Below are 27,780 nucleotides of genomic sequence, written 5' to 3'. Positions count from 1 at the left end.
CTGGGCGCAGGTACATTACCTGGTAAGAGTCTGTTATTTGGCACGGGCCTTAGGGTTTCGTGGCTGCTTCGACACTGGAAATGTATGTAAACAGTGGCAATGTGAGGGTGACCCTGTCACTAAACTGGGCTTCCCTGGTGGCTCAGACAGTAAAGAATCTGCCTGGAATGCAGGAGACCTGGGTTCAATCCCTGGGTTGGGAAGATACCCTGGAGAAGGGCGTGGCGGCCCACTCCAGTGTTCTTGCCTGGAGAATCCCATGGGCAGAGGAGCCTGGCGGGCTGCAGTGCGTGGGCTGCAAAGAGCCAGACACGCCTGAGCGACTGGCACACATCACTGTCACCAAACTACATGATGCGATCGGATGTCACTGCAGAGTTCTATACAGTGTCGACAATTATACAATGTCAACGGGAATTATTTTCTGGCTCTTTTACTATAAGCACTGTTATGAGTAAACTGGATTTCTCTTGGTCTTGGTTAACTAAAACAACAGAATGGAGTTCATCTATACATGATGGTTGAGAATAAAGTACAAATTCTTAAGATGACACGAGCCTCAAAAAGAAAGGCCACCACTCTCTTGTCCTTGGCCCCCAGAGCCTCCAGTCACACACTTACCAAAGCGAGCGCTCAGCAGAACCCACGTTACAAAGCATGTGGACAATAAATCTGCCCAACTCTCCTCTCTGCACTCTGCCTATGCTGACGTAGTGGCCCTGCTGGATACGTGGCAGAGGTCTGCCACATTTTAGTATCACAAGCTCAGCAAAATAGAGACAAATACATTTCATGTACATACTGCTACTAAAAATAGAATGCTAGAACACACAAAAACTTAGGTGAATTCTTCCTAATATCACGGATTAATCTGGCCTCACTCTACAGAGAGAGAAGTAAGGTGGGAATAAAGACTGAAGACTCACACAACTGCACCTCAAAGTCAATTTCTCATGTGCTAAAGTAGAAGAAAATGAATATGATCCAGGTTATTTGTTTGTACTTACTGCCGATCATTTGAAAGATAATGACACTCTTTACATTTGCTTTTTGTCTGAATGAGTCTCAAAAATGCTCTCTCTCTCTCTCACACACACACACACACATACACAATCTTATCCATACTGTCCAGATGAGGAAGCAGAACCATAGGGCAATTAAGTAGCCAGATAACAGTGTAGTTCCTCAACCACAAGTGAAGAATGGAATCCTCTCACCTAGACTGTGGTTAAGCCCAACCTCTACAGACTTCAGTTTCCTTTTCTGAAACTCAAGGGGAGAACTAGATGGTCCCTTTCTGTTCTAAAACCCTACAACTTGCTCAAAGTCACACAGAGGGTTGAGTGAAAGAACGGGGATTTGCACCTAAGTTTTCTGGCTTTTGAAACAATACTCACTGAACTATGCCAAGCCCCTTCTAATAAATAGAGCATCCATTGTCCTTCTAATCTGATCCTGGATGTTATAAGCCTGTGATCAGTAACTCAAGAATCCTAACTACCAGCCAAACAAGTTTGCCTAAAAGATAAAAGCACTTCTATCACGGACCGTGGATTTCATCACAGCCCCACAAGAGACCCTGCTGGTCATAGACTAAGAGCGGTAAAGAAAACATCGCATCTTGCAAGGGAGCCACTGAAATGTAGCCAACTTACAACACTGTCCCTCCAACATGAAAAGGAAGTAAGAGACGTATTAAATGCCTGACAAGTCATGACTCTGTCCTATGAATAAGCTGAAAATGCACAGTGAAGATAAGGAAAGGAACCCAAAGATGTCAGAGAAATGAGCAAATAAAGAGCTTGGGGGAAGGGGGAGCAGAGGGACAAGTCATAAATCGGAGGAACTCCCTCCCCAGGAGCACACGGAACAGCTTCAGGAATAAGCTCAGGGAGCCAACGACACCTGAGTCCCCTGGGCCGGTGAGACAAACCTCTGAGACTTCACGCAGTGAGTAACTCACGAGTCAAAGACAAGTCCCTCTGAATTTTTCACTGCACATACAAGGGTAAACTTCGCTATGAAAACAACTTTCACTCATGGAAAATGAAAGTGAAAGTTGCTCAGTTGTGTCCAACTCTTTGCGACCCTATGGACTATACAGAGCATGGAATTTTCCAGGCCAGAATACTGGAGTGGGTAGCCTTTCCCTTCTCCAGGGGATCTTCTCAACCCAGGGATTGAATCCAGGTCTCCTGCATTCCAGGCGGAATCTTTACCAGCTGAGCCACAAGTGAAGCCCAAGAATCTTGGAGTGGGTAGCCTATCCCTTCTCCAGCGGATTTTCCTGACCCAGGAATTGAGCCAGGGTCTCCCGCACTTGTGGATCACTAATCAAATCTGGATATTGTAGGCCTGGAAAAGCTTTGCATTCCACTCCTAAGTCTGATGATAAAACCACCATTTTTCGAACTTGTTCTCATTCTGGGACTAAAGTCTCTTTGCCAGAAGCCAAATGATGACAAAAATCTATGAGTTACCCTGCACTCCTATATCTTTCTTCCTGCTTGTCATTCCCAGATCTAGATTTCCCAAGCAGGCACAAACAGACAGAGGAGTGGACCCAGGAGAAACCAAGGATTCTGCTGTCTCTACACCTCATCTCTGTGCCACGCCATCAGGATGATGAACTGTAAGTAAGGACCACGGCCAAACTCTAGGTACTGGGGAAGGAAGTGCTCAGAGAACAGGCAAATTACATTCTGTGAAAGAATCAAAATATCTATTCTCTGGTGGCATGCATCCTTCATCCACCATTATTCCCTCTCTCCTCTGGCTTCCATCCTTGATTTCTATTAATATTAACACAGATGACAAGAAGACTTATTGAAAGGATTTAAGGGAGGAGCAAACTAGGACACATTATGACAAAAATAAACCGGGCGCTAACGACTTCGCACTTGAAGAATGACCATGACATTGTGACCTACCGAGAAAATAATTCAACCATTCTTTGAGCAGAGTGAAATAAACATAAAGAATATTACAACTAGCGGGTTCTTTGACAGATTTTATATTATGAAAACTTTCAGATATATACAAAATTGATGAACTCCCAATATTTCTGTCAATGACTAGCAAGGTTTTGCCACATCATTACTTCATTCTTTTGTTCTTTGCTAATGTAATTTTATTAATTTTTTTTTTGCTAATGTAATTTTTAAAGCAGTAACCAGAAGCTTAACAATTCTTAGGTACAGTTATCGATTAAGAAACAGGAAAATTAACCTGTAACTAAAACGATACATTTGGATTCCCATGAGTATTAAAAAAAAAGCTCAATCTATCTAAGCATTTAATTATACCAACTAACTCACAGTTATCTAGTTTATTAGTAAGCAACTATTAGAGACAGTGGGCTAGGGCCTATGAATGAACAGAAGTCATGGCCAGTCTAATGGGTAAATGAGTAAGACAGGGACTCCCCCGGTGGTCCAGTGGGTGAGATCGCCTTCCAGGGCAAGGGTGCAGGTTCTATTCCTGGCTGGGGAGCTGAGACTCCACGGGACTCCTGACCAAGAAACCAAAACATTAAAACAAACAAACAAACAAACAAACAAAACCCAGAAACAATATTGTAACAAATTTAATGCAGACTTCAAAAATGGTCCATGTGGCTGCATGAAAAAAAAAATCTTAAAGTTAAAAAAAAAATTAAAGGGAGAAGTGAGACCAACATGATGCAAAGGAAAATGAAGAGGTAACGGGGAGAGCAAATTCAAACGACTGCAGAGGCGGGTGAAGAGACAGGCCACGGCGGGGAATCCCTTCCTGAAGGTGCAGCTGTGACGCAGGCCCCCGAGGGCAGGACTCCCTGTCTGCTCTGCCACGGCTGCATCACTACTGCCCAGCAAAGAAGCATTTAGTCAAGATCTGCGGAACACAGGAACGAGCCAGGACTTTAAGTCCAGTGCTTGCTCAACTGAACAACTGTGTGTGTCCCCTCTTCCTTCCTCGATGGCAGGAAGCAGGACTAGAACTGCATGGGAAGGACTTGGACAGGCAGAGCAGACCAGGCTAGGGCAATGAAAGTGGAGGCAGTGAAGTGGGGACACAGAGATGTGAGAGAACAGAAGCTGCCCGGGGCTGTAGGGGACCGTCCTTGGTGGGGGGCGCGGTGCTCTGCAGCTCGGAGAAGCAGGCATTTGCACCATTCACAGAGAGCAGGGCGAGCTGGTGGAGGGTTTGGTGCGCTGGTCAAAGGGAGTCAGTGAGTGAGTGTGTGGGGGGGGGATGTAGACTGAGAAGACACTAATACTACAAGAGAGAGATTTTGAAAGAACAGATGATAACAGGACACTCTGAAAAGAAAAACTGGGGTCAGGGAGAATTTCTCCAGTTCCGAGAGAAATTCAGGGACAATAATGATCAGGACATCAGTAAACATGGAAAACCAGGAAGAATGCAGTAGCTATGTTAAACATACAAAATCAACAGAGTTGGTGATGTCTGACAGGATATGAAGGTTAAAGGAAAAAAACAAATCAAATATTATCCTCAAGTTCATGATCCAACTACGCAGGGTAAATAAGATCCACAATGATGAAAGAGATGCTTCGTGCTCTTAGGTTTTCCCCCTATAACTTGGGGTACCTGTTTCATCTACTCATAGTTCTCACCTGGAGTGACCCCGCCAATGCCTCCATCTAAAACTCAGGACCAGAGAAGTTAAAAGCTTGGCTTGGGGTCGTAACAGTGACCTGAGACTAAAGAGGAGACACTCTTGTCACTGAGTTCATGACCGTTTCCACTTCAGCATCATGACTAGTGTCCACGAATCTTTCCCAACAGAGCGATTATAATTCTGAGAAAGGCACGCCTGCAGCAGGCGACGCCCCTGTCTTCCAGCAGAACGCCGTGCATTCTTTCTGCCAGAGAGGAAAATGGAGCCAGGGGCAGACACATGACCCACGACCTCCCACATGTGCACGGAGAATACACAAGAGGCGGCTGGCTGGCCCCAGGAATCAGCCTAAGAGTCTTCTGTGCCGGGCTCACAGCAACAACAGTGTACTTCTGGATGCTCAGAGTACTTTCTGCCATCCACTCACACACCGCTACAGGCTGAGTTGGGAACTGCACATTTTCATGACACACTGTAGACAACCGAGGAGCTTGGCGAATGAGTTGTGCTAAAATTCATAACAAAGGTGAATATTAGAGCCGATTATTTACCAGCAGAGCCACAAGGGAAGCACAAGAATACTGGAGTGGGTAGCCTATCCCTTCTCCAGGGGATCTTCCCAACCCAGGAATCCAACCGGGGTCTCCCGCATTGCAGGCGGGTTCTTTACCAACTGAGTAATGCGGGAGAACTGGGTTCGATCCCTGGGTTTGGAAGATCCCCTGGAGAAGGGAAAGGCTACCCACTCCAGTATTCTGGATTAGAGAATTACAGTCCATGGGTTGCAAAGAGTCAGACACGACTGAGCGACTTTCATTTTCACTTTTCATTAGAGCCGAGGGAGAGAAGAGTAACGAAAAATACACAAACTCCTTCACTTCGAAGTGGGGGCTTTTCAGTCTTACCAGATTCATGTTCTGAAGGTGGGAGTGGGAGATACTCAAGAGGATGGGGAGCAGGAAGAGGAAGTCCACAGGAGAGGCCAGGGACAACTTGTAGTTTAGATTATTTCTAGACCAACCCTGTTTAAAGACACTTCATATGAGGAAGAAAATCTGAGTAGCAAATAAAGCAAGCTTTTGGGTTTTTGTTTTAGAATCGGAAAAATGCTGGGGCCAGGATATGAAAACAACACCTCTACCCAAGTCTTTTGAGACAGAACAGCTTACAATTTGGAACTGATAAATGAAGAAAAGGGTTGTTAAATTTTGAACAAAGGTTTTCTTTTGATGCAAAAGGGCTTTCTCTCAGTTTCTAACCTTCTTTCCTTTAGTAACTATTAGCTGAATGTCTCTATCCACTTACAGAATGAGGAACAGACATTTTTTCCCCCTAAAATAAAAATGTGTGAGGAGACACCAGGCTTACTCTTTCAGGGAGACTGAGCTTGAGTGGCTCAGCTACACAAAAGCTCTGCTAGGCCGCAGCTGGAGGGCAGGGTGAGACAGCCACGGAGAAGACAGAGCATGCACGCAGTGACCAGTGCGCAGTTCCAGGGGGAACCTGGGGCAAGAGCGCCTTTCTGGAGAAGCTGAACCCACCGAAGAAAAGACCTGCAAGAATTCTGAAGCTCTGGGGGTTCCCTAAGGAAAATGCCAACTTGCCATGACCACTCCACAGCACAACTCAGCCGCTGAGAAGTGCTGCCTAGGCAAACAGCTCTCAATCTGCTGCTCACTGACTAACTCTTAGACCACTGAGCAAAGGAACATCAGAAAGTGGGGAACTCCTCCAACACGAAAGAAACAAGGCAAAACTAAGAGAGAAAAGGAGCCCGGGGGACAAAGACAGAAAAACAACCTGTACATCTCATAACATCATGCATTCAGAGACAAGGGAGTATGTACGGAATCCATGAAATAAGAACAAGATGCTATTTAAAGATAAAGATAAATAAAAAGGGACAATCAGGTGATGAAAAATAGCTCAGGGAAATTAAAAATATGAGAGCAAAACTCAAAATTTTAATAGAAAAATTGGAAGATAAAAATCAAGAAAATCTCCCCAAAAGAAGAACAAAATAGGAGACAAAAGATAAGAAAAATCTGAGGAATAACCCGATGTCCACCACTTACCTAATGATTCCAGATACAACAAAAGAGAAAAAAAAAATCAAAGAATAAAAAGCAATTTTTCAGAACTGATAGAATAATATGAATCTTCACACTGGGAGGCCTAGCAAGAGTCTGATGAATAAAAATATGCAACAATTGACATTTCCACAAGATTTTCGAAATCCAAGGATAAGAAGATTCTAAAAACTCTTGAAGACAAAATAAAGAAAATAAATATGTGTCATGGAGAGAAATAAGAAGAGTACCAGTGGATATCAGAAGACAGTAGAGCAGCACCATCTAAATTCTGAAAGCAAATTCAGTCCAGAATTCTATACCCACACAATCTGCCATGATATTCTGATAGAGATTTTCAGAACTGCAGGCCTTCTTAAAAAGCTGCTGTAAGATGAGTGAGGAGACAGACACGGGATGCAGGCCAGAGCAGGTAACAGGAGCCAGGTGGAGTGGACCATCGACAGGGATAGGAACAAGGCAAATCCAACAGCCAATCCAGAGTGAACGGGCTGAGAGGGTCTGAGAAGGGCGGTGTCCTGGGGAAAACACCGAGCTGACAGACCATCAGACATAAATGACACAGCAGAAAGTTTTGTACGCTGTGCCTAGTAGAGGGTATGGGGAAAATTACACAGTTACACTTCGCTCCCCCACCAGAAAACATCACAAATGTGTTAGAGTACACTACTTGGCTTAGCAGGGAACACTATTTACAGTCATAAAAATATAAACACCAAACACTAAAATAACACTATAATAAGAATAATGCATCAGTATTTTGAGTGGTAAAAGGCCTAAATTCTAACCAACCAAAAAAAAAGTCCAGATAACGTCAGGAACTAACACATGAAGAAAGTCAATGTAAGATCTGTGCTTTAAATGTAAAGATAAATACCGTATAAGATACCATGTAAAAAATGAAGGTGCTGTAAGAAACAGGCATAGGCGATAAAGAGGTGAGGGGGTATGATGGAGGAATGTTGTTTTTTGTGCTGTTTAGTGCAGCTTAATTTTTTAAATCTATGTGCATATATTACTTTGGAACCAGGATTCAAATTCAGACAGTGTGGACCCAAACCTGGAGCTCTTAACTTTGAAAGAAGGCAGGAAAATTTATAATCCATCAATTATTTTGCAGATAGCTATCTGATCGTCTTTCACCTCCTGATAAGCCTAGGCAATCAAAAGCAATCAGACTAACAGACACAAGTAAGGAGAAAGCATTTATTTTCTCGTATCTAAAGTCCTATATTTTTCTATCAACAACAACAGAAAACACGGCCTAAACAGCAAGAGCAGCAGAAAAGGAAAAGTTGGAAAAAATTGCAGTCACACAAACTATAGTTAAAAAATGACTAAGTTTCCTTGATATATGAATTTGTTGGAAAACCATTTATCAACAGCCTGTTTCTCTCCAGCAGAGTCCCTCAAGCCGAGAGCCATGTCATTCCCCTTTGACTGATTAATTAGCCAATCAGGGGACATTTTTCATTGTGAGGCATGATGGTTTATTCCAGTTAATGTTTGGTCTCTAATGGCAACATATTAAAGCCAACTCGGCTATTTTAGCCCCGTGGAGTGACCAAAAGGAAAGGATAGAAGATAAATCAAAAGAGCTCCCTTCAGTTTCCCTTCAGTCCTTAACAAAACCCCCAAGGAGCAAATGGCTGGGGGAAAGATCCTCTACCAATAAAGAGAAAAAACAAAGAAAAGAAGGGTGGAAATGCCTTCAAGCCAGGGGGATCCTTTCCTGCTTCTGAAGAGCAATAATTTATCCTCTGTTGATTAACAGACCACTGATAGAACAGGCACCAAAAAGTCAATACCTAGCTCTTCTTGCTTTTATCAAAAGCTGTGCTCAATAGAAAATCCCACTCTGCAATGCTTCTTCCTCACTTGGAACAGTTTCACCCGCACTCTGAATTAGACACGGCCAGCGAGGAACCTGATTGAAGGCACTATTTATACACCTGCAGACAGGCAGCTGCCCACTGTGCTACACGTGCTTTAAGCTTCTTACCCTTCTCTGTGCCCTTGACAAGCAAAGCATGGAGAAGGAGAACTTGGAGTATCAGAGGAATACAAGCTCCTACAGAGGACAGATATGAGTATTCACATATCCAGGAGACAGGAAGCACATCTTAGATACGCTCAGTATATACTGCCAAACACACTCAACAAGACAGTCCAAGCAGCTAGTCTCCACTATGCAATTCCACTCTTGCATACATAACACTGCCCAGCTTTCTCACTTGCTGATAAGTGAAGGATTACAAACTAGCAGTCTGCGTCCGGTGAGATCACTGACACCATCATCGTGGTTATTATTTTGTGAATCTTGCACACTTTCAGACCAGGCTATGAGTTTCCCTGGTTCCCTGTCATCTTAAAGTTAGACTACGCACACAGTTCCAGTCACACGCCTGGATCCACTGGCACTTGACTGTGAGGCCTGGGAAGAGCTGTTACTCACGGTACCTATTCTTTTTTGTGCTTTGTCTATTCAGGGACTCCTGCCCTTTGGGTCTAGGTTTGGGCCCATCAATTTTCTCTGCAGCTGTTTCTAACTTCTCCAGTAGTTGTGTTAACGATGCCCTAGTCTGTGTTGTTCCCCCAAGGATTAAAGTATATATCAACAGCTGAATTCAATTCAACAAAACCTTCGTTGAGAACCTATTCCATGGCAGGCCTGGCTCTAGATGGTATGGAGTACAAAACTCCTGCCCTCTAGGAGGTTCCAGTCTACTAAGGAAAAACAGATGGTACAAGCGAACTATTTAGTACCTGAGAGAGTGACACCTGCTATGGAGAAAAATAAAGCAAAGGAGAGGGGACAAGAGTATCAGGGATTTTTGTTGTTATTGTTTGTATTTTCTGCTATAAATTAGGGTTTCAAGGAAGGCCAGCTGAGGCGACGTTTGCACAAAAATGTGAGTTGGGGACAAGCACTCCATGCAGAGGAGCCACCAAGTGCTGAGAGTCAAGGCAGGAGCCCTCCTGAAGTACTGGAGGAACTGGAGGCCAGAGCGACAAGGGCAGAGCTGCAGGGAGAACCAGCCGAGGATGGCAGTGACCGTGAGTGTGTGAGAGCTGGGAGGTGTCGTCACGCAGGACTTCAGGTCCCTGGGAGGGAAACCTGCTATTTCACCTCAACATTATTTGATTTCTTATTTAAACACATCAAACAATTCAGACTCCTCTCCTGGAAAAAGGACATAAGTAGATAAAGTCAAAATTGCCCACACACCTGAAGATAAGGAAGAGCAATCGCAGTAACGGTCTCTCCTTTGTAGTCTAGGAAAATGTAAACCTTCAAGTCAAGTACCGTTTCAAATGTGAGTATTTCGTGTGTTCGCTTTCCTCCAGAATCAGAGAACCTTCGACCCGGAAGTGCTCACAGGCACGTGGTTCATGCTCACCTATTACAAGACGGCCTCCAGGAAGCTGGCCACACGTACATCCTGCACGGCTGGCCCGCTCTGCCAGCCCACGCTGTTTCCTTTCTCTGAGGAGGAATCTTTCTATGAATTTCATCCACCAGTTCCAGTCTGTCCTCTGAAGTTTACCAAACCAATCTGTTCCTTTCCTAGAGGACCCCTGAAACCATTCACATCTTCAAAGTCAGGGTCTCTCTATAGTCCAGGCAGAATTTCCTAACTGCTCATCTGCTAATTCCCGTGCAAAACTTGCTTTCCAGATCGCTTCGGCCCAACTGCTACTCTCTGAACACATTCTTATAAAATACAGCACCCAGTTCAAATACAGTCACCAGTGCAGAAAACACCCCCAACATCTGTTGCTTCCAGCTGCTCTTAAAGCACCCCAAGCCTGAACTCAGGACAGTTACCATACTGCATTTCTTATTTTGACTTAGGTCAAACTTGTGGTCAGTTTACATGTTCCCAGCCTCTAAGTTAATTCTCATTCAGATGAGTTCTTTTCAAAGATTCAATGAGATTTTACACATCTTCACAAAATTTGATCTATCTGGCTTTGGTCAAATGTCCCAGCTCAGAGAGAGTATTGTGAATCTTGATTCAAAATCAATGGTCAACACGCTGATAAAAATTACTAAAGTCATCACTGCTGGCAAAAAAATACAGACCTAAAATGTGATAATGAGCTTGTTTGTGGGCTTAGTTTAATTTTACTGCTAACCAAAAGGTGCTTCCTTGTAAAATGACCTTAGCAAACTCTAGGCTGGGAAAGCAACTCAACTCATGAATGGTGATGCCAGGTCCAGGTGAGGAGAGGGAGGCAGAGTGACAGAGACTTGTAGGAGGAAGCGAAATTCAAATTCAAGAGTCCACATCTAGCAAACCACTTACAAAACTCAACCCAATTCACAAAAAAGAACATGAAAATTCAAAACTAATGAGAAACAACCAACCAACCAGGGACTTCCATGGTTGTCCAGTGGCTAAGACTCCAGGCCTCCAATGCAGGGGCCCAGGTTTCCATCCCTGGTCAGGGAACTAGCTCCCACATGCTGCAACTAAAGATCTCATGTGAAATCAATCAATTAATCAATCAATAATTCTTTTTTTTTCCCCAATAATTCTTTTTTTTTTTTTTTAATTTAACCAACCAAAAAAGAAAAGTCTGCTTGGAAGTTAGTTTCCAGATTTCACAATCAGCAAGAAATGGGAGACACTAAAAAACTATTTCCATTAGTTCCTATCTGGTTGAACTTCCTGATACTCCTTTTTTTTTTTCCTTCTCTCAATTTTTCCCTCCCCCACATTCCCAGTTTCCTTCCGCTATCCAGCTTGTTTCCTGTTTCAGCCTTATCACTAGAGAAAATACTCCTAAACCACATAGAGGATCGAGAGTGCGCCCCAGCATTCCTGCTCTGTTTCTCTAAACAACACGCCTCTGGCTCAGGCTTTTGGCAAAGGGTGTTCTTCCCTGAGGTTAGTCTAGTCCACACACCAGGAGGAAAAAAACCCAGATACTACACGTTGTTTTTAAGGCTCCTTGTAATCTATCAACTGTTATTATCATCTATCAATTATTACTAAGAGGATCACATTTAACCTTTGTATGAAGCCTCTAAAAGTTTTTTTTTTGGTAACTTTGTCTGGAAAGTACTGTTAGTAATAAACATAAATAGCTCTATACACAGTTGAAAATCAGTGTTGAGACACAACGTATCAATCATAGGTGGTTTAATACCTCAGGGGTCCTCTTCTGTCTTTTTCCAAAAATGCAGTCAAGATCTGTTTGACTCCGAGATGAGAGATCCTTCCCTAGAAATACATGATGCCTTCAGTAATACATTCTAGAATAAGAAGCACAAATATAAACCATAAAACTGGGTTTGGGAAATAAATAAACAATTTTGTAAATGACCAACTTTCTCTTTCCCTTTCACTGACTTTTGCTGTTGTTCAGTTGCCAAGTCTTGCCTGCCTCCTTGCAGCTCCATGGACTGCAGCAGGCCGGGCCTCCCTGTCCCTCACCATCTCCCAGAGTTTGCTCAAACTCATGTCCATTGAGTCAGTGATGCCCTCCAACCATCTCATCCTCTGCTGCCCCCTTCTCCTTTTGCCTTCAATCTTTTCCAGCATCAGGGTCACACTGTTTAATCACTAAGTCCAATTAATTAAACTTAAAAATTAAACAAGTGAACCAGAACCCCTGACTTCCTCTTAATGGGACATACAAGCCTGAGCATGCAGGTGGAGACGAAAACTAAATTCTCAAGCCAGCTCTACTACTGGTACACTTTCAAGGTATAATTTCTGGGCCTCTGGGTTCCCTTAGTAAACAGTAAAACTCCGTTACTTCAAGGAGACAGGAGTTATACTCAATGAGGGTTACAAAATGCAGAAGAAAAATATGCTGCTAAGATACATAGCTCCAAAACCCCACCTGTGCACAGGAAAGAGAACATCCTGTATTGACACATACAAGCTCAGTAATTAATTGAATGTATGAACTTTTTTAATAAATGCAAATTAAAATTGCTGCATTAGGGTGAAAAGATTTCAGACTTTTTCTCTTTGTTTTTTTCACTGTAATAGTGTTATCATTTTAAATAAAAGGATAAGTAATAAGTAGGAAATTAAATGGCTTCTGGCAAACTGGTATCCAAAGGACCCTTGATTCTTATTAAAAACACTAAACTCTTTAACTTAATTTCAAACCCACAAACCAACTAATTTAAAACTCACTTCTATGGAATTTCCACTTCTACCCACAATACTGTGTGAGCAGCCAACCAAATCTACTCCCATTTGTCAACTTCATGGTAGATGTATATATAAAGTCTGGAAGCTCCGGGGGAGTGAGGCTCTGGCTTAGACACAGGAATCTGTTTTGAGTTGGAAGCCTGAGTTCCACTGTCACGGACTCAGTTATCTTCTTGGCTTCCTGCAGCAACCTGACTTGGCACAGCATTGTCGTGACCCAGAAAGGGTTCCAGTTCACTGGCTACCGCTGGGGCATTCAAATATGATATTGCTCAGTGACTCCATGAAATTAAAAAAAAAAAACAAAAAAAAAACCACCCTGCAATGTAATGCAAAACCAGGTGCCCAAACCAGTCTCTGAGGCTGCCGTACCAGACTTCTAAGTCCAGTCGGCGTGACCTGTTCCCACCTGGAGGGCAGGCTCTGCATTGCTCTCACCCCCCTCTGCCTGAGCTGGAAATAAAGAAAGCTTCCTGGTTCTAGCTGGTTAGTCCATAGAGCCCAGACAGATGATCCCAGAGGAAGCCTACTCATGAGCAAAATGAAGCCTCCCAGATGGGAACGCAGACAATGAACCAGAATAGTGGAGGATAAAGCTGGCCACTGAGGGGAGACGTGGGCAACCCTCAGGAGGCCTGAGGTCTGTTCTGAGCTTAGTCCTCAGTGTAACCCGTTCCACACTATAGAGAACATTCAGGGCGGCAGCTTCTATTTCAGAAAAAGGAGTTGTACTGGGATCAAGATACGTAGTGGCCACCCACCCCTAAGCTAGCTTCTGAAATGGAACAGACACCCTAAAAGAAATGCAAATGACAATCACTTTTACAACAACTCAACTAAAAAGAATGCTGGAGGGATTAGAAAGTGGGAGGACGGACATGCAAGATCACAATTCTAAAACAGGATGTCAAAACATGAACACACAGAGATGAAAATGATGCTAAAAATCAAAGGGAAGCTGTCAAGCTAATAAGAGAATGTACCAATGAAAGTGCAAGTGTTTCTAAAGTTTTGGTGACGGGTTCTTGTATCAGAAATGCTTATCCTTTAGCAAAGTTCACTTAAGCAAATGTGGAAACCAGGACTGTTACAGGCCTTGCTCTGGATTTGATCTGGAAAACAAAACACAGAGAAGAATTAAGAGTCAGAGACCAAAGGAAAGGAACTTAAAGGCAGATGAAACTATGAAGATGGAAGTGATATTGAAATAGTTATTAGTTAATGGTCCTGTTGACTAGTTTATAAATGTTATAAAATTATGGCCAGTTTTGAATACAATATGTATATTAAAAATGAGTTTGAAAGTTACTGGTCTCCATTCTCAATCATGGTCAACTCACAGCAAACACTGTTGATGAACTTCTCTCTTAGAGAAAAGGACATCAAAAAATTGAACAGAATAGGGAATATATGACATCTGCCTGGATTTGGTTTCTGTACTCACTAGTCTTCAACTGGCCACAATACTCCAGGAACCAAGGATAAAAGATTCCAGTAGCCAAGCTGATGTAACAAAGTCATGAAAGGATGACCTGATTCTTTCAGAGAACAGCACTTTACTTATGATCATTTTAGCTGTTTTTCTAATAATGAGGACTTTCAGGTGTTCCCTTCTATCAGTGTAGCAATTTGAAGAGAAGAACATGACCCCTACAGCCAGACTCACTTACAACACCAAGAAGCCCACATGGGAAGCAAGTAAAACTGTGAAAAACCAACACAAGAACTTAAGAATCATGGAGATGTAGAGCCTCTCTCAGTTCAAGGGCAAAAGTCATACAGAGCCCAACAAGGGAGCACTGTGTTTTAACCACAGCTCAAAACGCTGAGTTTTTCAACTCATAGTAAAGGCACAAGGGAAAGGAAATGCAGGTTGAAAAATACACCAGTTAAATAAAAAACACTGAAGCGTTACATAGATAGCTAGCTTCACTTGCTTCAAAAATTTATTTGCATTCCCCAATCAAGAAGGATAAAACAGACGATATTATATTTTGACTTTGGTTTTTAATGAAAACATATAGAACTGATAATAAGCCGAGGGATGGAAGATGAGGAAACTTCTCTGAAAGGGTAATAATGTGAGAAAATCAGGAAACCTGAAAGAATGGAAACAGGGGGTGAAATGAGATCCTCACACCTGATAGTAAGAGAGTTGGAATATTTTTTTAAAGCCTGCAATGGTGCTCCTTTACACTTAAATGTCAAAAGAGCAGGAAGAAGCAGAACACCCACCTCCAGCAGAGTCTGGCTACAGGGAGCCAGCCTCGCCAGGACACTAAAGTCAGTGTCAGACGAGCAGCTGACCACCGGGACATGCGAGACGAGCGCGAGTACTTTCCTTATTTAAGGAGTGAAGTATCACAGATTGTTACAGGAAAAAGAAGCCCAAATACAACGAAGCTGCACAAGTATTGTCTACACAACCTCCCACCCACTCAGCCACCGCACGACTGGGAGCAAAAAGCCAGGCTCTCTGGACAACCTCGCCCTGTTAAATATTAAAAACGTCAAAAGCATCTTTGGGGAAATTGCCATCTTCCCTAATTTTCTTTTCTCTGCAGGTACAGCCTCACCAAACGTTTTTTAGATGAAAAAAAACCACCACTGAGTTTAGGCCCTTAAACAAATATGGATGAAATTAACATCTTGAAATTATGTAATAAATTATGTCAAATTTAAATTATGAACTTGGGATGAGAGAAAGGAATAATTATGTATCAGAACTAAAATGCTACAGCCAATATTTAAGCAGCAACACATTTTACAATACTGCTGTAATCTCCCTGCAGTGAAACTTTTATCTTCATTCTTCACACAAGCTAAATAAAATGCTACCTTCTCGTGTTTGGGGTTTCTGGACCACTGACGGAGCTACAATATGAACCCTCCTCATCCAATGAGTGAGTTACCGTAACTAAGAGCAGATCCCTGAGCTAAAATCCTTATCATCCATTGTGCTGGACACCCATGATTTCCATATAATGGCGTCATTTCTGATAAATTCTGAAAAAGAACCTATTTTAGAACTCAACAATGACTTACAAAGATCTTTCATTTCCCAAAAAAGCAAACTGAGGCTGACAGAAGGCAAGAGGTTAAGTGATTTGTCTGAGAGTCACAGCCAGAAGCCAGGTTCCTGTGACCTGAAACAGTCTGCCGTGGAGGAGGCAGTTTATCATTCACGTTCAGTGCCAACAGTCGCTCTACAAGGGAGACTTCTTTCAATAAATTAAAGCACTTTAAAATAAACTCACACTGTGGACTGTGAAAATACATGGCGACTGATCATGTCCTCACTACCTGGATTCCTGCCTCCTCCTGTGTTCTCTACTGATTTCCACCTTGCTTTTCCCCTATTTTCCCACTCACTCTTCTCTATCTTTGTAATATATCTTGAATTATCTTCCCTGCATACCAATGCCTCCCTTCTCCCCAAACAAAGCTAATAAATAAGCAAACCTTATATTATTTTATTTTTAAATTTTTTTTTAAGTCTTCAATTGAATTCATTACAATATTGCTTCTGTTTTATGTTTTTTGGTCCTGAGGCATGTGGGATCCTAAGTCCCTGACCAGGGAATGAACCTGCACTCCCTGCATTGGAAAGCGAAGTCTTAACCACTGGACCACCAGGGAAGTCCCACAAACTTCATTTCAAAAGAGAGAAAAAGGAGGAATAACACACCAAGCAGGCTGACAGCGTGAACTGGCAAGGGGATGGCTTAACTAGAAACAGAAAGAAGACGCTCCCGGCATCCACAGATTAAAGTAGATCGAAGAGGTTTATTCCGGCTTCAGCAAATGCTTCAGGTGAAATCACGCATGCAGGCTGCTATAATAAGAAGATTCTGTTTGCAAAAGTGAAAGCTTAAAAGGCTGCCATGCTATCCAAAAGTCACAGGGCACTTTTAATTTCATTAGTTTGCTTAGCACCCTTCTCCTGTTATCTATTTTTTTCCCCTATAGGGTCTAATGAAAAGGAAGGATATTTCAGGGATGGGGATGAAGTGACCATTTAGCCCCTCCTGAAAAGGACTGATGGGCCACCAAGGACTGTTTTCTGTCCGGCAGCAGGTCAGGAGTGGAGAGAACCCCTGCTTAGAAGCCATACCGGAGAATGACAGAGAAGGTTCTATCCTGGGAGAAAGAAGAGGGGCTAACGTGATGAGCCAGATGACCATACCTGCCAGGAGACGGAAGGGGGAAGCCTCAGTTTCTCTCTGCACACGTCCCCAAAACTAATCAGCTCTGCCATGAGCCCTCCCTCACACCGAGCCCAGTCTACCTTGTGGGGTCCTGCTCCAAATGAGAACCACCATGAACAGTTTAGAGCAGTGGGAACTCCAGCTCCCTACTGCCGTTCAGGGGGTTCTAGGAGTCAAGGAATTCCCAATCACGTCAACAAGACTAAAGCAAAGATGTGCTTTTCCTGCCATATAGAGGTAGAAATATACATCCAGTCTTCCATAGATGAACCATCACAAGGTGACTAGATAACATAATTATCATCATACTTATACTTTAAGTATATTAATATAATAAACAGGGGTTTGTACCTGGGAAGTATGCTTAATACATAACAATGGGAAAATATCTGGGGAGTTGATGAGGTCAAGTTAAATGGTTTTTTTCCAATACAAGACTGCCACCTCCTGGTTAAAGAGGACAGCTGCACCCACAACTGACCACGTACAGCCCTGGAACCGGAGTCGGGATGTAGTGATGGAGGAAGACACCTTTTCTAACACTACCTTTGCAATGACCGTGGAACAGTTAAGTTTGCACTCCATGAAACAGAGAAACGGTGTGGAACAATAGAAGAGTTAACTCGGGAGGGAGATCTTTCATACTGGAGAACTCAATATAGAGGCCACTTCATGAATGTTTATGAATCTCATATAGATTCTATGTGATTCTCTAAATGGGTCCATTTTAAAAGCTGTTCAACACCAAAATTAAACTCTAAAAAGAGCTTAATGCAACTAAGAGAAATGTAACTAAAAGTACTGAGCGATAAATTTAGCCACATAAAAGTCTGTCTTCTCCTCTAAATATTAATAGCAAGTTAACTTCCACTCTCAGCTTTGCCAGAGGACTTGCACGCAGTCTAAGGGCAGAGCTAGGGCCCACCTCGGCATGAGTGAGGCTGCGTCTGCACTCTAACAAGACCCCCGGTGACTCACAAGTGCAGACACCTCAGCACTGCTGTGGATCAAGCCGGTCAGTGAGTCTGTCCTTTTCCATTTTGTACATAAGACAAGTGATGCTGGTGAAGAGCTAAAAATACTCTAAGAAATCCAGATGTGAACACAGAGATTTAAAATAAAGAAACGCGCAATTTTACCTTTTGTGAATTTCATATAGTGAACACGGTTTTTGGAGATTTTGGACTTCTCTTCAAGACTGAAAGACTTCTTTTCCTTGTTGTCTGGGGAGTCTTTTAAAAAAAAAAGGATGAAAAGTATTTCATTAAACTCTCCGCATTCTATTCTCAATCCCCTATGGTGACATGGTCTTATCTAAATAAAATCCTTAGGAACTTAATCATTTATTACTGAACTGTAACCAAAGATTAGAAATATTCTTAAACTGTGTACTACCCATCAGGCAAGGCTATTCTCGAGAAATTTGTAACATCCTGGAGGAAGAGAAATGAAAGTTTGTGTTCACACAAAACCTCTGCATGAATGTTCATGACAGTCTTATTTGTGATAATAAGATACTGGAAATAAACCAAAATTCCTTCAATGGGTGAATGGCTAAGCAAATTCTGGTACTCCCTTATATGGGAACATTACTCCACAATAAAGAGGAAGGAGATACCGTGTGACAACCTGGATGGACTTCACTGGCGGGCGACTGGCGGGCATTATGCTTAAGTGAAAAAAGTCAATCTACATACTAAATGATCCACTCATACATTCTGGAAAGGAAAAACTACAGAGATGGAGAACAGTGAAAGGTTTAACAGGGACAAATATGAAAGTGGAGTTTGGAAGCTGGAGGGGTAAGGTGGGTACAAATACAGAAAGGCAGCATGAGGCAGCTCTTTTGTGGGAACAAAGCAATTCCGTATCTTGAATGTGGTGGTAGCTACATGAATCTATACATGTGATAAAACTGCATTGGAACTACACACACACAATTAAATGAAGGCTAAAAAAACCCAAAATACTGGTGAAAACTGATTAAGAACTGTGGTCTAGTTAACAGTCAACACCAGTGTCAATTTCCTAGTTTTGATATCATGCTATGGCTCTATTAGATGTCATCATTGGAGAAACTGGATGAAAGGTATTCAGGACTCTTTCTACAACTATTTTTGCAATTTCCTGTAAGCCTAAAATTGTTTCAAAATAAAAACTTCTTTTAGAAAGTGAGTTAAGGTAAGACAGATTAATGATAATCCAAAAACAGGTCAGAGATGAGATGAGGAGCAGAGTTGGCACTCCGCTCTGAATCTGAGCCACTGCCTCAAACTCCAGATTTAGCTGGAGGCTCACCTTTCAGGATAAAAACAACAATAAAAACAAATAGCTGAGGAATGAAGTCATGTGGTTATATTCCTTTGACGAAAGAGGAAAATGTAGGGGAGAATTAGTCCCTCACCTGAAATATCAAAGCAAGTAGATCTGGAGTAAGAGTCAGTGACAGGATTCTAACGAGCTGCCTGTATGCCCTCATCTTTATCTATTTGTCAAATTCAAGTAGCAGAAAGAGAATGTCATAGGTAGAAAAGACATTGAATTTTCCTATAGTTATGTCGTAAGGAAATATATAAAGATGAGATTAGAGAAAGGAGAAAAAAAATTTTCACCTTAATACTGAAGCAAAACAAGCACATGCTTGTTTAACATGATTAAACATGTTAACTAACTGTAATTCTTCCCAGGAAATTACACAGTAAGTCTCCGAACAACATAAAGGTAGATGCTTCAAGCTTTCAGATTAAGCACGGCTTAATCACATCAACAGCCTGAAACATTCTCCATGATCACTTCCCAAGAACAACTTGCACCTTCTTTCAAAGACATCCTACCTGTAAATTTCTCCTGCTCTTTTTGCAGGCAAAAAACTTCATATAGCACACTACATTCTCAATTTGGATGTTCCAAACACAAATCACCAAGCAGCATACCAGATTGAAGTAGTTTTTACCAATGGAAAGCTTCTTAAGTACTAGCTGCTGGGCTAAGCTTTCTATGCATTCCTGTAATTCATCTCACAACCACCCTGGAAGATAGCTGCTATGATTATTAAACCAACCTCACAGGACACTGAAGCATGGAGGGTAAAGTAAGACCCACTGAGGAGGTGGCTATGAGGGAACTGGGAGCCAGGCAGATACGTGAGCGTGCACATCCTTAACCTGTACACTGTGCTGCTGCAGAGCTGTGCTCACACTCAGGGGAGGGGAGAACCTCCTGGGAGCCTCACCACCTTCCCAGAGCAAACCTGAGCCCAGACGCGTCCTAGGGCATCAGTTTCTACCTGCCTGTCCACACGCACGCTTACCTAAAGCTGCTCTGTTCTGTGCAGATACATCACTCTGGTCCTCCTCCCACTTGACACCAGAGGAGCACAGGTCTCCTTGCACCAGGATCAGTAAGGAACAAGATGCAGAGCTGGTGTCAGGGAGGGGTCCTTTCATCAAAGCCAGTCCCCTCCCCACCCTATCTATCTCATCAAGAGAGGCAGTTCCAAAAAAGGTTTTACCATTCTAACAACTATTTATCAAAACTTGCATTTCCTGGTTTTGTTAATTGTTGTTCAGTTACCCAGTCGTGTCCAACTCTTTGCGACCCCATGGACCACAGCACACTAGGCCTTTCTCCCTCACCATCTCCCAGAGTTTACCTAAGTTCAAGTTCATTGCATCGGTGATACTGTCCAGCTGTCTCATCCTCTGATGCCTTCTTTCCTTTCTGCCCTCAATCTTTCCTAGCATCAGGGTCTTTTCCAATGAGGTGTCTGTTTGCATCATATGACAAAAATACTAGATTGCTAGTTATAACCTACTAATTAGTAATGACAACTGAATCCAAAGGAAAAATATTTACACATAGGCCTTGAGGTTACTAGAAATAAACCAAAAATTTACATGTATTTGTTTTGTAGCAGAAAAACATGACAAGATGATGAGTTTTTAAAAATTCAAGCAAAAAATATATTAATACAAAATATCATGGGGTATATGCAATGGAATTATTTCAGAGGAAAAGAAACTAGAAAATATAATATTGCTGAGTATTAAAGAACTTGCTTTTCTATTTCTAAACAGAAGACCATGGATATCAAATTGCTCTAGTATTAAATACCTACTGAACACATTTGGGACTGATGAAAAGCTCTTATTTTCAAAAGTCGATATTTCCCAAATAGGCCAGATACACATTCTTTGCAACTATTTAAAACTACGATTAAAAACATTATAGACGTGTTATGTGAGAAAGTATCAGTCCAGTTCAGTTCAGTCGCGTCTGACTCTTGGCGACCCCATGAATCACAGCACACCAGGCCTCCCTGTCCACCACCAACTCCCAGAGTTCATCAGACTCACATCCATTGAGTCAGTGGTGCCATCCAACCATCTTATCCTCTATCGTCCCCTTCTCCTCCTGCCCTCAATCTTTTCCACCATCAAGGTCTTTTCAAATGAGTCAGTTCTTCGCATCAGGTGGCCAATGTATTGTAGTTTCAGCTTCAACATCAGTCCTTCCAATGAACACCCAGGACTGATTTCCTTTAGGATGGACTGGTTGGATCTCCTTGCAGTCCAAGGGACTCTCAAGAGTCTTCTCCAACACCACAGTTCAAAAGCATCAATTGGTGCTCAGCTTTCTTTATAGTCCAACTCTCACATCCATACATGACCACTGGAAAAACCATAGCCTTGACTAGACGGACCTTTGTTGGCAAAGTAATGCCTCTGCTTTTGAATATGCTGTCTAGGTTGGTCATAACTTTCCTTCCAAGGAATGTCTTTTACTGTTTTTCAAATTGCCTCAGAGGCTCTGGGAGCAAAAAAGTTTGAAGATCCTTGTCCTAAACCATACCTTTGTGGATGACAGGCTAGCAGCATCCCAATTTATTTCCAAAAATATTTAAAATCACAAGGAACAAAATATCTGACAGAAGTAAAAAGCATTTCTTAAAACCATGAGGTAAGTCCACCAAAAAGCCAAGCTGAGTCATACGTTCACTACTTGAGATAGGATAATTTTAAAAAATAAAAATTTAAAGACTATGGAGTTTTCTTGTGTCCCACAAAGAAATAAGGGTTATTTCTAAAAGTTTTGCAAGATTCTATGAAGAAAATAGTTTGGAATCTGTTTAGTTGAAAGGCAAACTGTGTAATTAGGTAAGCAATCTTAAAGAACTAAAAATATTATAGCAGAAAAATAGGTTACCAGGTTATTCTGTCAGTTTTAATTCAAGTAATATGACCAAAAATTCATCTGGATGAAGATACTGTATTTACCAGAAATGATTTGGCAGAAAAATGATCTCAGCTCTCTAGGTCCCTGGCCAGGTTTTCCCTTAAAGGAATATTCTAAAGGCTTTTCAGTACTCGGACTGGCAGTTAGCAAGGCCTGGTTTGAATTGTACTGAGCTAACCCGGAGACCAGAAAAGGCAATGGCACCCCACTCCAGTACTCTTGCCTGGAAAATCCCATGGACGGAAGAGCCTGGTAGACTGCAGTCTATGGGGTCACTAAGAGTCAGACACGACTGAGCGACTTCACTTTCACTTTTCACTTTCATGCATTGGAGAAGGAAATGGCAACCCACTCCAGTGTTCTTGCCTGGAGAATCCCAGGGACGGGGGAGCCTGGTGGGCTGCCGTCTATGGGGTCGCACAGAGTCGGACATGACTGAAGTGACTTAGCAGCAGCAGCAACCCGGAGACAGAGCTGATAGCACCGTACCTATCACAGGGAGACAGCACCCTCTAGTGGTCTTGAGGTAAGTCCACGGGCGGACGGAGTTTAGAGTTGGGGCACTGTGCCCAAGGGACATTTGGCGATATCAGGAGATATTTTTGTAATAACGAGGGACAGGGTGCAAATGGTGTCCAGTGGATAGCGGTCAAGGATGCTGCTAATCATCCTAAATGCAGAGGACGTGCCTCACAGCAAAGAATGATCTGGCCCAAAACATCAGCAGTGCCATGGCTGAGAAAGGCTTTACAGGCTCTTGCAATAATCCACAGGAAATACCAGCTGCTCAGACCATGCTGGTTACAGTGTAGGTGACAAGAGGAAGTCAGGGTCTGCGTATATTTTAGAGGCAGAACCGACAACAGTTCTTTCGCTTGAACAACTAGAAGGATGAAGCTGACATCAACTGAACTGGGGAAGATGGTGGATAAAACAGGTTGTGGGGTATGTGGGTCCAACAGTTTACAGGGTGGGAGTTGGGGAGGTGCAGAATTGAAGTTTGGACATGTTGAGCTCCGGAAGTTGAGGAAACCCTGATGAAGATACTGAGCAGGGGGCTCAATACAAGTCTGGGGTTCAGGAGAGAGAGTGAAGCAGTAGAGAGAAGTGTGGCAATGGTCACCATGTTCCCCTGGGAGACCAGATGGCGTAATAAGAGAGTGCAGATGGAAGATGCAAAAGGCCTGAACTGCAAGACCCCGGACACTGTAAGGCTGGATAAGGGAACTGCAGCAGAGAAATGCAAACCAAGTAAACTGATCTTGTCATTCTCAAACTCTTAACGGGGAGAAAAAGCCTCCGCTTACGACTAATGTTAATTCAATGCGAGTACCCGGAAATGTAAACAGAAATGACTGTGATAGCTACAAGCAGTTAACTTTCAGATATGACACTAACAGTAAAAAAAAAAAAAGTTGATAAAAATATTTTATATTGAGATTCAGTTCAGTTCAGTCACTCAGTTGGGTCTAATGGATAAAAAGCAAAGGTTTCCCCACCTGCTGTTTCCTGCCCATGGCAAGTGTTCAGCTGGGCCAGAAGCTGGTTAAAATCATCTTGATGAGCAATCCAGTTATCCTGAAAAATAGCAAAAAATCAATTGGAGGCAAACCTGTTATCTACCTACGCTGAGATAAGATATATATTGGAATCAAGGAAATCTGTGAATTTTTAAATGTTTCACCAAAATATTGCTTTATAAATTTGAATGAAGAAGAAATAGTATCAATTTGAACTGTAATTTATCTATTTGTTGTTGTGTCCAACTCTTTTGCGACCCCATGGATTGCAGACCACCAGTCCCCAGTCCATGGGGTTTCCCAGGCTAGCATACTGGAGTGGGCTGCCATCTCCTTCTCCAGGCGATCTTCTCGACCCAGGGATCAAATCTCAGTCTCCTGCCCTTGCAGGCAAATACTATACTACTGAGCCCCTGAGCATCTTGGAAGCTTAAGCCCTGATTTCAAATGTGGGTAACTTATCAAGTCAACTTATAGTCAAATAAACAGCAGGCAACCTTTGTGTTAAATATTAAAATAAAGCAAAACAAAGATTTTTTTTTTCACACTAAGGGAAAATTATGTAGGTTAAAGGAAAAAAACAGGGATAGATTTGAGAGCTCTTTGCTTTGCTTTTTTGAGCCTATCTGCCAATTCTATTTGCTTACATCCATCCCAATTTGAGAAAACACCACTGGGGAAGGTTGGGGGAAGGGCTCCAAGTCCCCCAAATCAATTAGCACCCACTGATAAGGTGCTCAGTTAGTAACTTAATCATAATAAAGACAATCTGACTTTAAAACAGAATGAGCATCTCCAGAATAATATCAACTTGCAGGGTTTCCCTTTAGGAATTTACCTCATAGGTACTTTTCAAAGAATGCTTAAATATGTTTACCTTTGAAAATGTTCAAGCCTATTGAATAGGCAATGCTTCTCCTAAAAAATTAAGTATATCTCTATATCCACCTCTAAAAAGCTACCTGCAAAAATCAACATTATGTAAACTCTTTTTAAAAAATTGTCCACGGTGTGTTTATTAATTGATGAAAATACAGAAGATATTGCTACGCACTCCAACTACTAAGCGTGTGCATTGTGAACCTTCTGAAGTACTGGTCTTGGATTTTGTCAGATGGTTACAGCAATTGTTTCAGTTTTATTGAGATATAACTGACATAAAACATTGTATTAGTTTTAGGTGTACAACATGATGATTTGACAAATGTATAAACTCTTCCTTTAGTGGCTTAAGCTTTCAGCTGTTAGCCCAAACAATCTTAGCTGTTCCAGTCCACCACTCCGAGCACCTGAACAAAGCAAAGTAATCCAGTCCACCTAAAGTCATTCCTCAGATTTTCTACCAGATTCTGTTGGCTGCAACAATGTATGAACAAAGCTTTCGGTTTAGATGCTTTCTTTTTTTTTTTTTCTAGAGGGAGAGAAGCAGTTAGCACTGATAATGGCCCGCATATAGTAAGACAAAAATCTTTCTAAAGTGAGCAACGATACTAAGAACGAAAGGCAGGGCAAGCCATGAACTTTTAATTACAGAGTCATATTTGCAAAGTGTTAGTGTTTACTAGGAAATGTGACTTATCTCAACTGCTATACACCAACAGTCAGAAACAGACAATGGGACAAGAAAAGAACGGTACTCTCTTGCAGTATTTCCGAAACAAAATGCCACCAATTTTAGCAACATAAGCTAATATTCCAACAGAGGTCAAGATGAAAATTCCTCTCTGTTCTGAAGTGCAAAAAAAAAAACCAAAACACTTTTTGCAGAGTTCAGCAATAAGGCTACTTGGAATCTTTTATGCATAAGCAACAAGGCAAAATGACTGCATGTTACATGATGCACAGAAGCTTAGTCACTGGCTTGTTATCCAAAACATGGACTGTACATTCTTGAACAGCTTAAAACTGATCAATCAATTTGACTCGATTAATTTTTTTTTTTTTACACTGACAAAAATAACAATGATGCAAGGAAACCCCCCAGCAGACACGCTGTTGCTCACTTCATTATTGATAGTAGCTCCTAGTCCCAGGTGGTTATTTTTGACTTGAACTTTAATATGATCAGTGGCTCCTTGCTCCTGAGCCCCTAAACCCTGTGGAGATTAAACATAAACAGTTAGCATTTTCATCAGGTAGAAAAAGAAATTACCTCTCTCTTCCTTCATTAATTGATTCATCACTCACATTAGGAGGCTTTACCCTTGTGCTCAAAGAGGACAGTCTAGTGGAGTCTTTCAAGATATGTCTGTAACACCAAGGATGTACTTACAGTGCCGTCCTGGGCTAAGTCGCTTCAGTCGCGTCCAACTCTTTGAGAACCTGTGGGCTGTAGGCCCCCAGGCTCCCCTGTCCGTGGGATTCTCCAGGCAAGAATCCTGGGGTGGGTTGCCATGACCTCCTCCAGGGGATCTTTCGACTCAAATATCAGATCTGTGTCTCTTATGTCACCGGCACGGGCAGGTGAGTTCTTTACCACTAGCGCCACCTGGGAATCCCTGCACTCACAGTGAAAGTGAAGTCGCTCAGTCGTGTCCCACTCTTTGCGACCCCATGGACTGTAGCCTACCAGGCTCCTCTGTCCATGGGATTTTCCAGGCAAGAGTACTGAAGTGGGTTGCCATTTCCTTCTCCAGGGGATCTTCCCAACCCAGGGATTGAACCCGGGTCTCCTGCATTACAAGCAGACACTTTACCACCTGAGCCACCAGGGAATGCCAATTCTTCAACCTGAGGCTCGCTTTAAAGACCATGGAAACGCTAAAAAGAACATGCCTTTTCTTGATGCGCAAAAGCAGAATGCTACTACCAAACTAACAGAAGCCCATCAGAGGCATTACAAGTCCATGGCACTTTCCATTAAATAATTCTACAAAACAACCCTGAGGAAGGGGATCCCAAGTCCCTCGCATCATTAACACTCATTTGTCCCTGAGCACCTAGTGTACTAAAAGTCACCCAAGGTGGCTCTAATACAGTGGATGGAGAAAAAAAATAAGAGATATAAAGGGACCACATCTCAAGGACCTCGGACATTATGGGAGGAATTTGGATTCTACTGTTGTTGTTTTGTTGGCCATGCTCCATGGCTTGCAGGATCTTAGTTCCCCAGACCGGGATTGAACCCATGCCCTTGACAGCAAAAGTGCGAGTCCTAATCAAGGACTGCCACGGAATTTCCAGATTTTATTTCTTTAAAACAACGGGAAATCACTGAGCTTTTAAGCAAAGGAATGACATGATCTAATTTCTATATCCTAAAAGCTCACAATGGCTGCTGTAGGGCAAATGGCCCAGAGAAGGAAAAGAAGGGAGGCAGGGAAGCAGCTGAGAGGCTGCTGTGCTAATCAGGACAGGCAGTGGTGGTGGCTTGTCCAGGACAGGGCCTGCAGGGAGGAACGAGGCCCGGAGGGGCAGGAAGTGAGTGACGTGGCGGAACCAAGCACCACTGCCAGGTTTCTGGCTTAAGTAAATAAACCCTTGACAGGGTATATTGGCAAAAATGAGGAAAACTTGAGAAGAAAAAGATTTGGGAGGGATTAAAAAGTTTTACAATAAAAATAATCAACTTAAGATGCTAACTCAAGTAAAAATGCCAAGCAGGCTGATGAACTTATAACCTTGGAGCTCAAAGGACAGACTTGAATCTGGACTAGATATAAAAAAGTGACAACTCTCAGAATTTAGGTAATTCAAAGCGTGGCATGGAATGAATGAGCTCACCCAAGCCGAGGACAGAAAAGGGCCTGGGGCTGAACCCCAAGGAATTCCAAAGCTCAAGAGTCTAGAGGAGGAAGAGCCAGCAACACATTTCGGGGTGGTTGGTAAAGCAGAGGGGAAAACCAGGACAGAGGGCAGTATTGTGGAAGCCAAGCAGGGGTAGTCGATGACATCCAATGCTGCTAAGGGATAAAGTGATGTGAGAAC

General features: G+C 42.5%; 1 protein-coding gene and 1 non-coding gene across 6 annotated transcripts in view; both read right to left on the bottom strand.

Moving 5' to 3' along the window:
- The window catches only part of PINX1 (PIN2 (TERF1) interacting telomerase inhibitor 1), a 63,049-nt gene that overhangs the window by 29,589 nt on the left and 5,680 nt on the right, over positions 1-27,780 (bottom strand). For 4 of the 5 annotated variants that reach the window (XM_055577719.1, XM_055577718.1, XM_055577721.1 and 1 more), the window contains 4 exons: positions 25,857-25,949; positions 23,833-23,911; positions 18,238-18,330; positions 11,872-11,945 (listed from right to left, as the gene is read on the bottom strand). The exons of the other annotated variant lie outside the window; for it this stretch is intronic. In XM_055577719.1, coding sequence (XP_055433694.1) covers positions 11,872-11,945; positions 18,238-18,330; positions 23,833-23,911; positions 25,857-25,949 — 339 coding nt within the window. The remainder of the gene's footprint in view (positions 1-11,871; positions 11,946-18,237; positions 18,331-23,832; positions 23,912-25,856; positions 25,950-27,780) is intronic. 5 annotated transcript variants of the gene reach the window in all.
- Positions 26,496-26,567, bottom strand: TRNAY-GUA (transfer RNA tyrosine (anticodon GUA)). The gene has a single exon. It is a non-coding gene; the product is annotated as a tRNA-Tyr (tRNA).

This window comes from Bubalus kerabau, chromosome 4, assembly GCF_029407905.1.
Source record: "Bubalus kerabau isolate K-KA32 ecotype Philippines breed swamp buffalo chromosome 4, PCC_UOA_SB_1v2, whole genome shotgun sequence".
Taxonomy (NCBI): Eukaryota; Metazoa; Chordata; class Mammalia; order Artiodactyla; family Bovidae; genus Bubalus; species Bubalus kerabau.
This window is presented reverse-complemented; position numbering and strand designations above follow the sequence as displayed.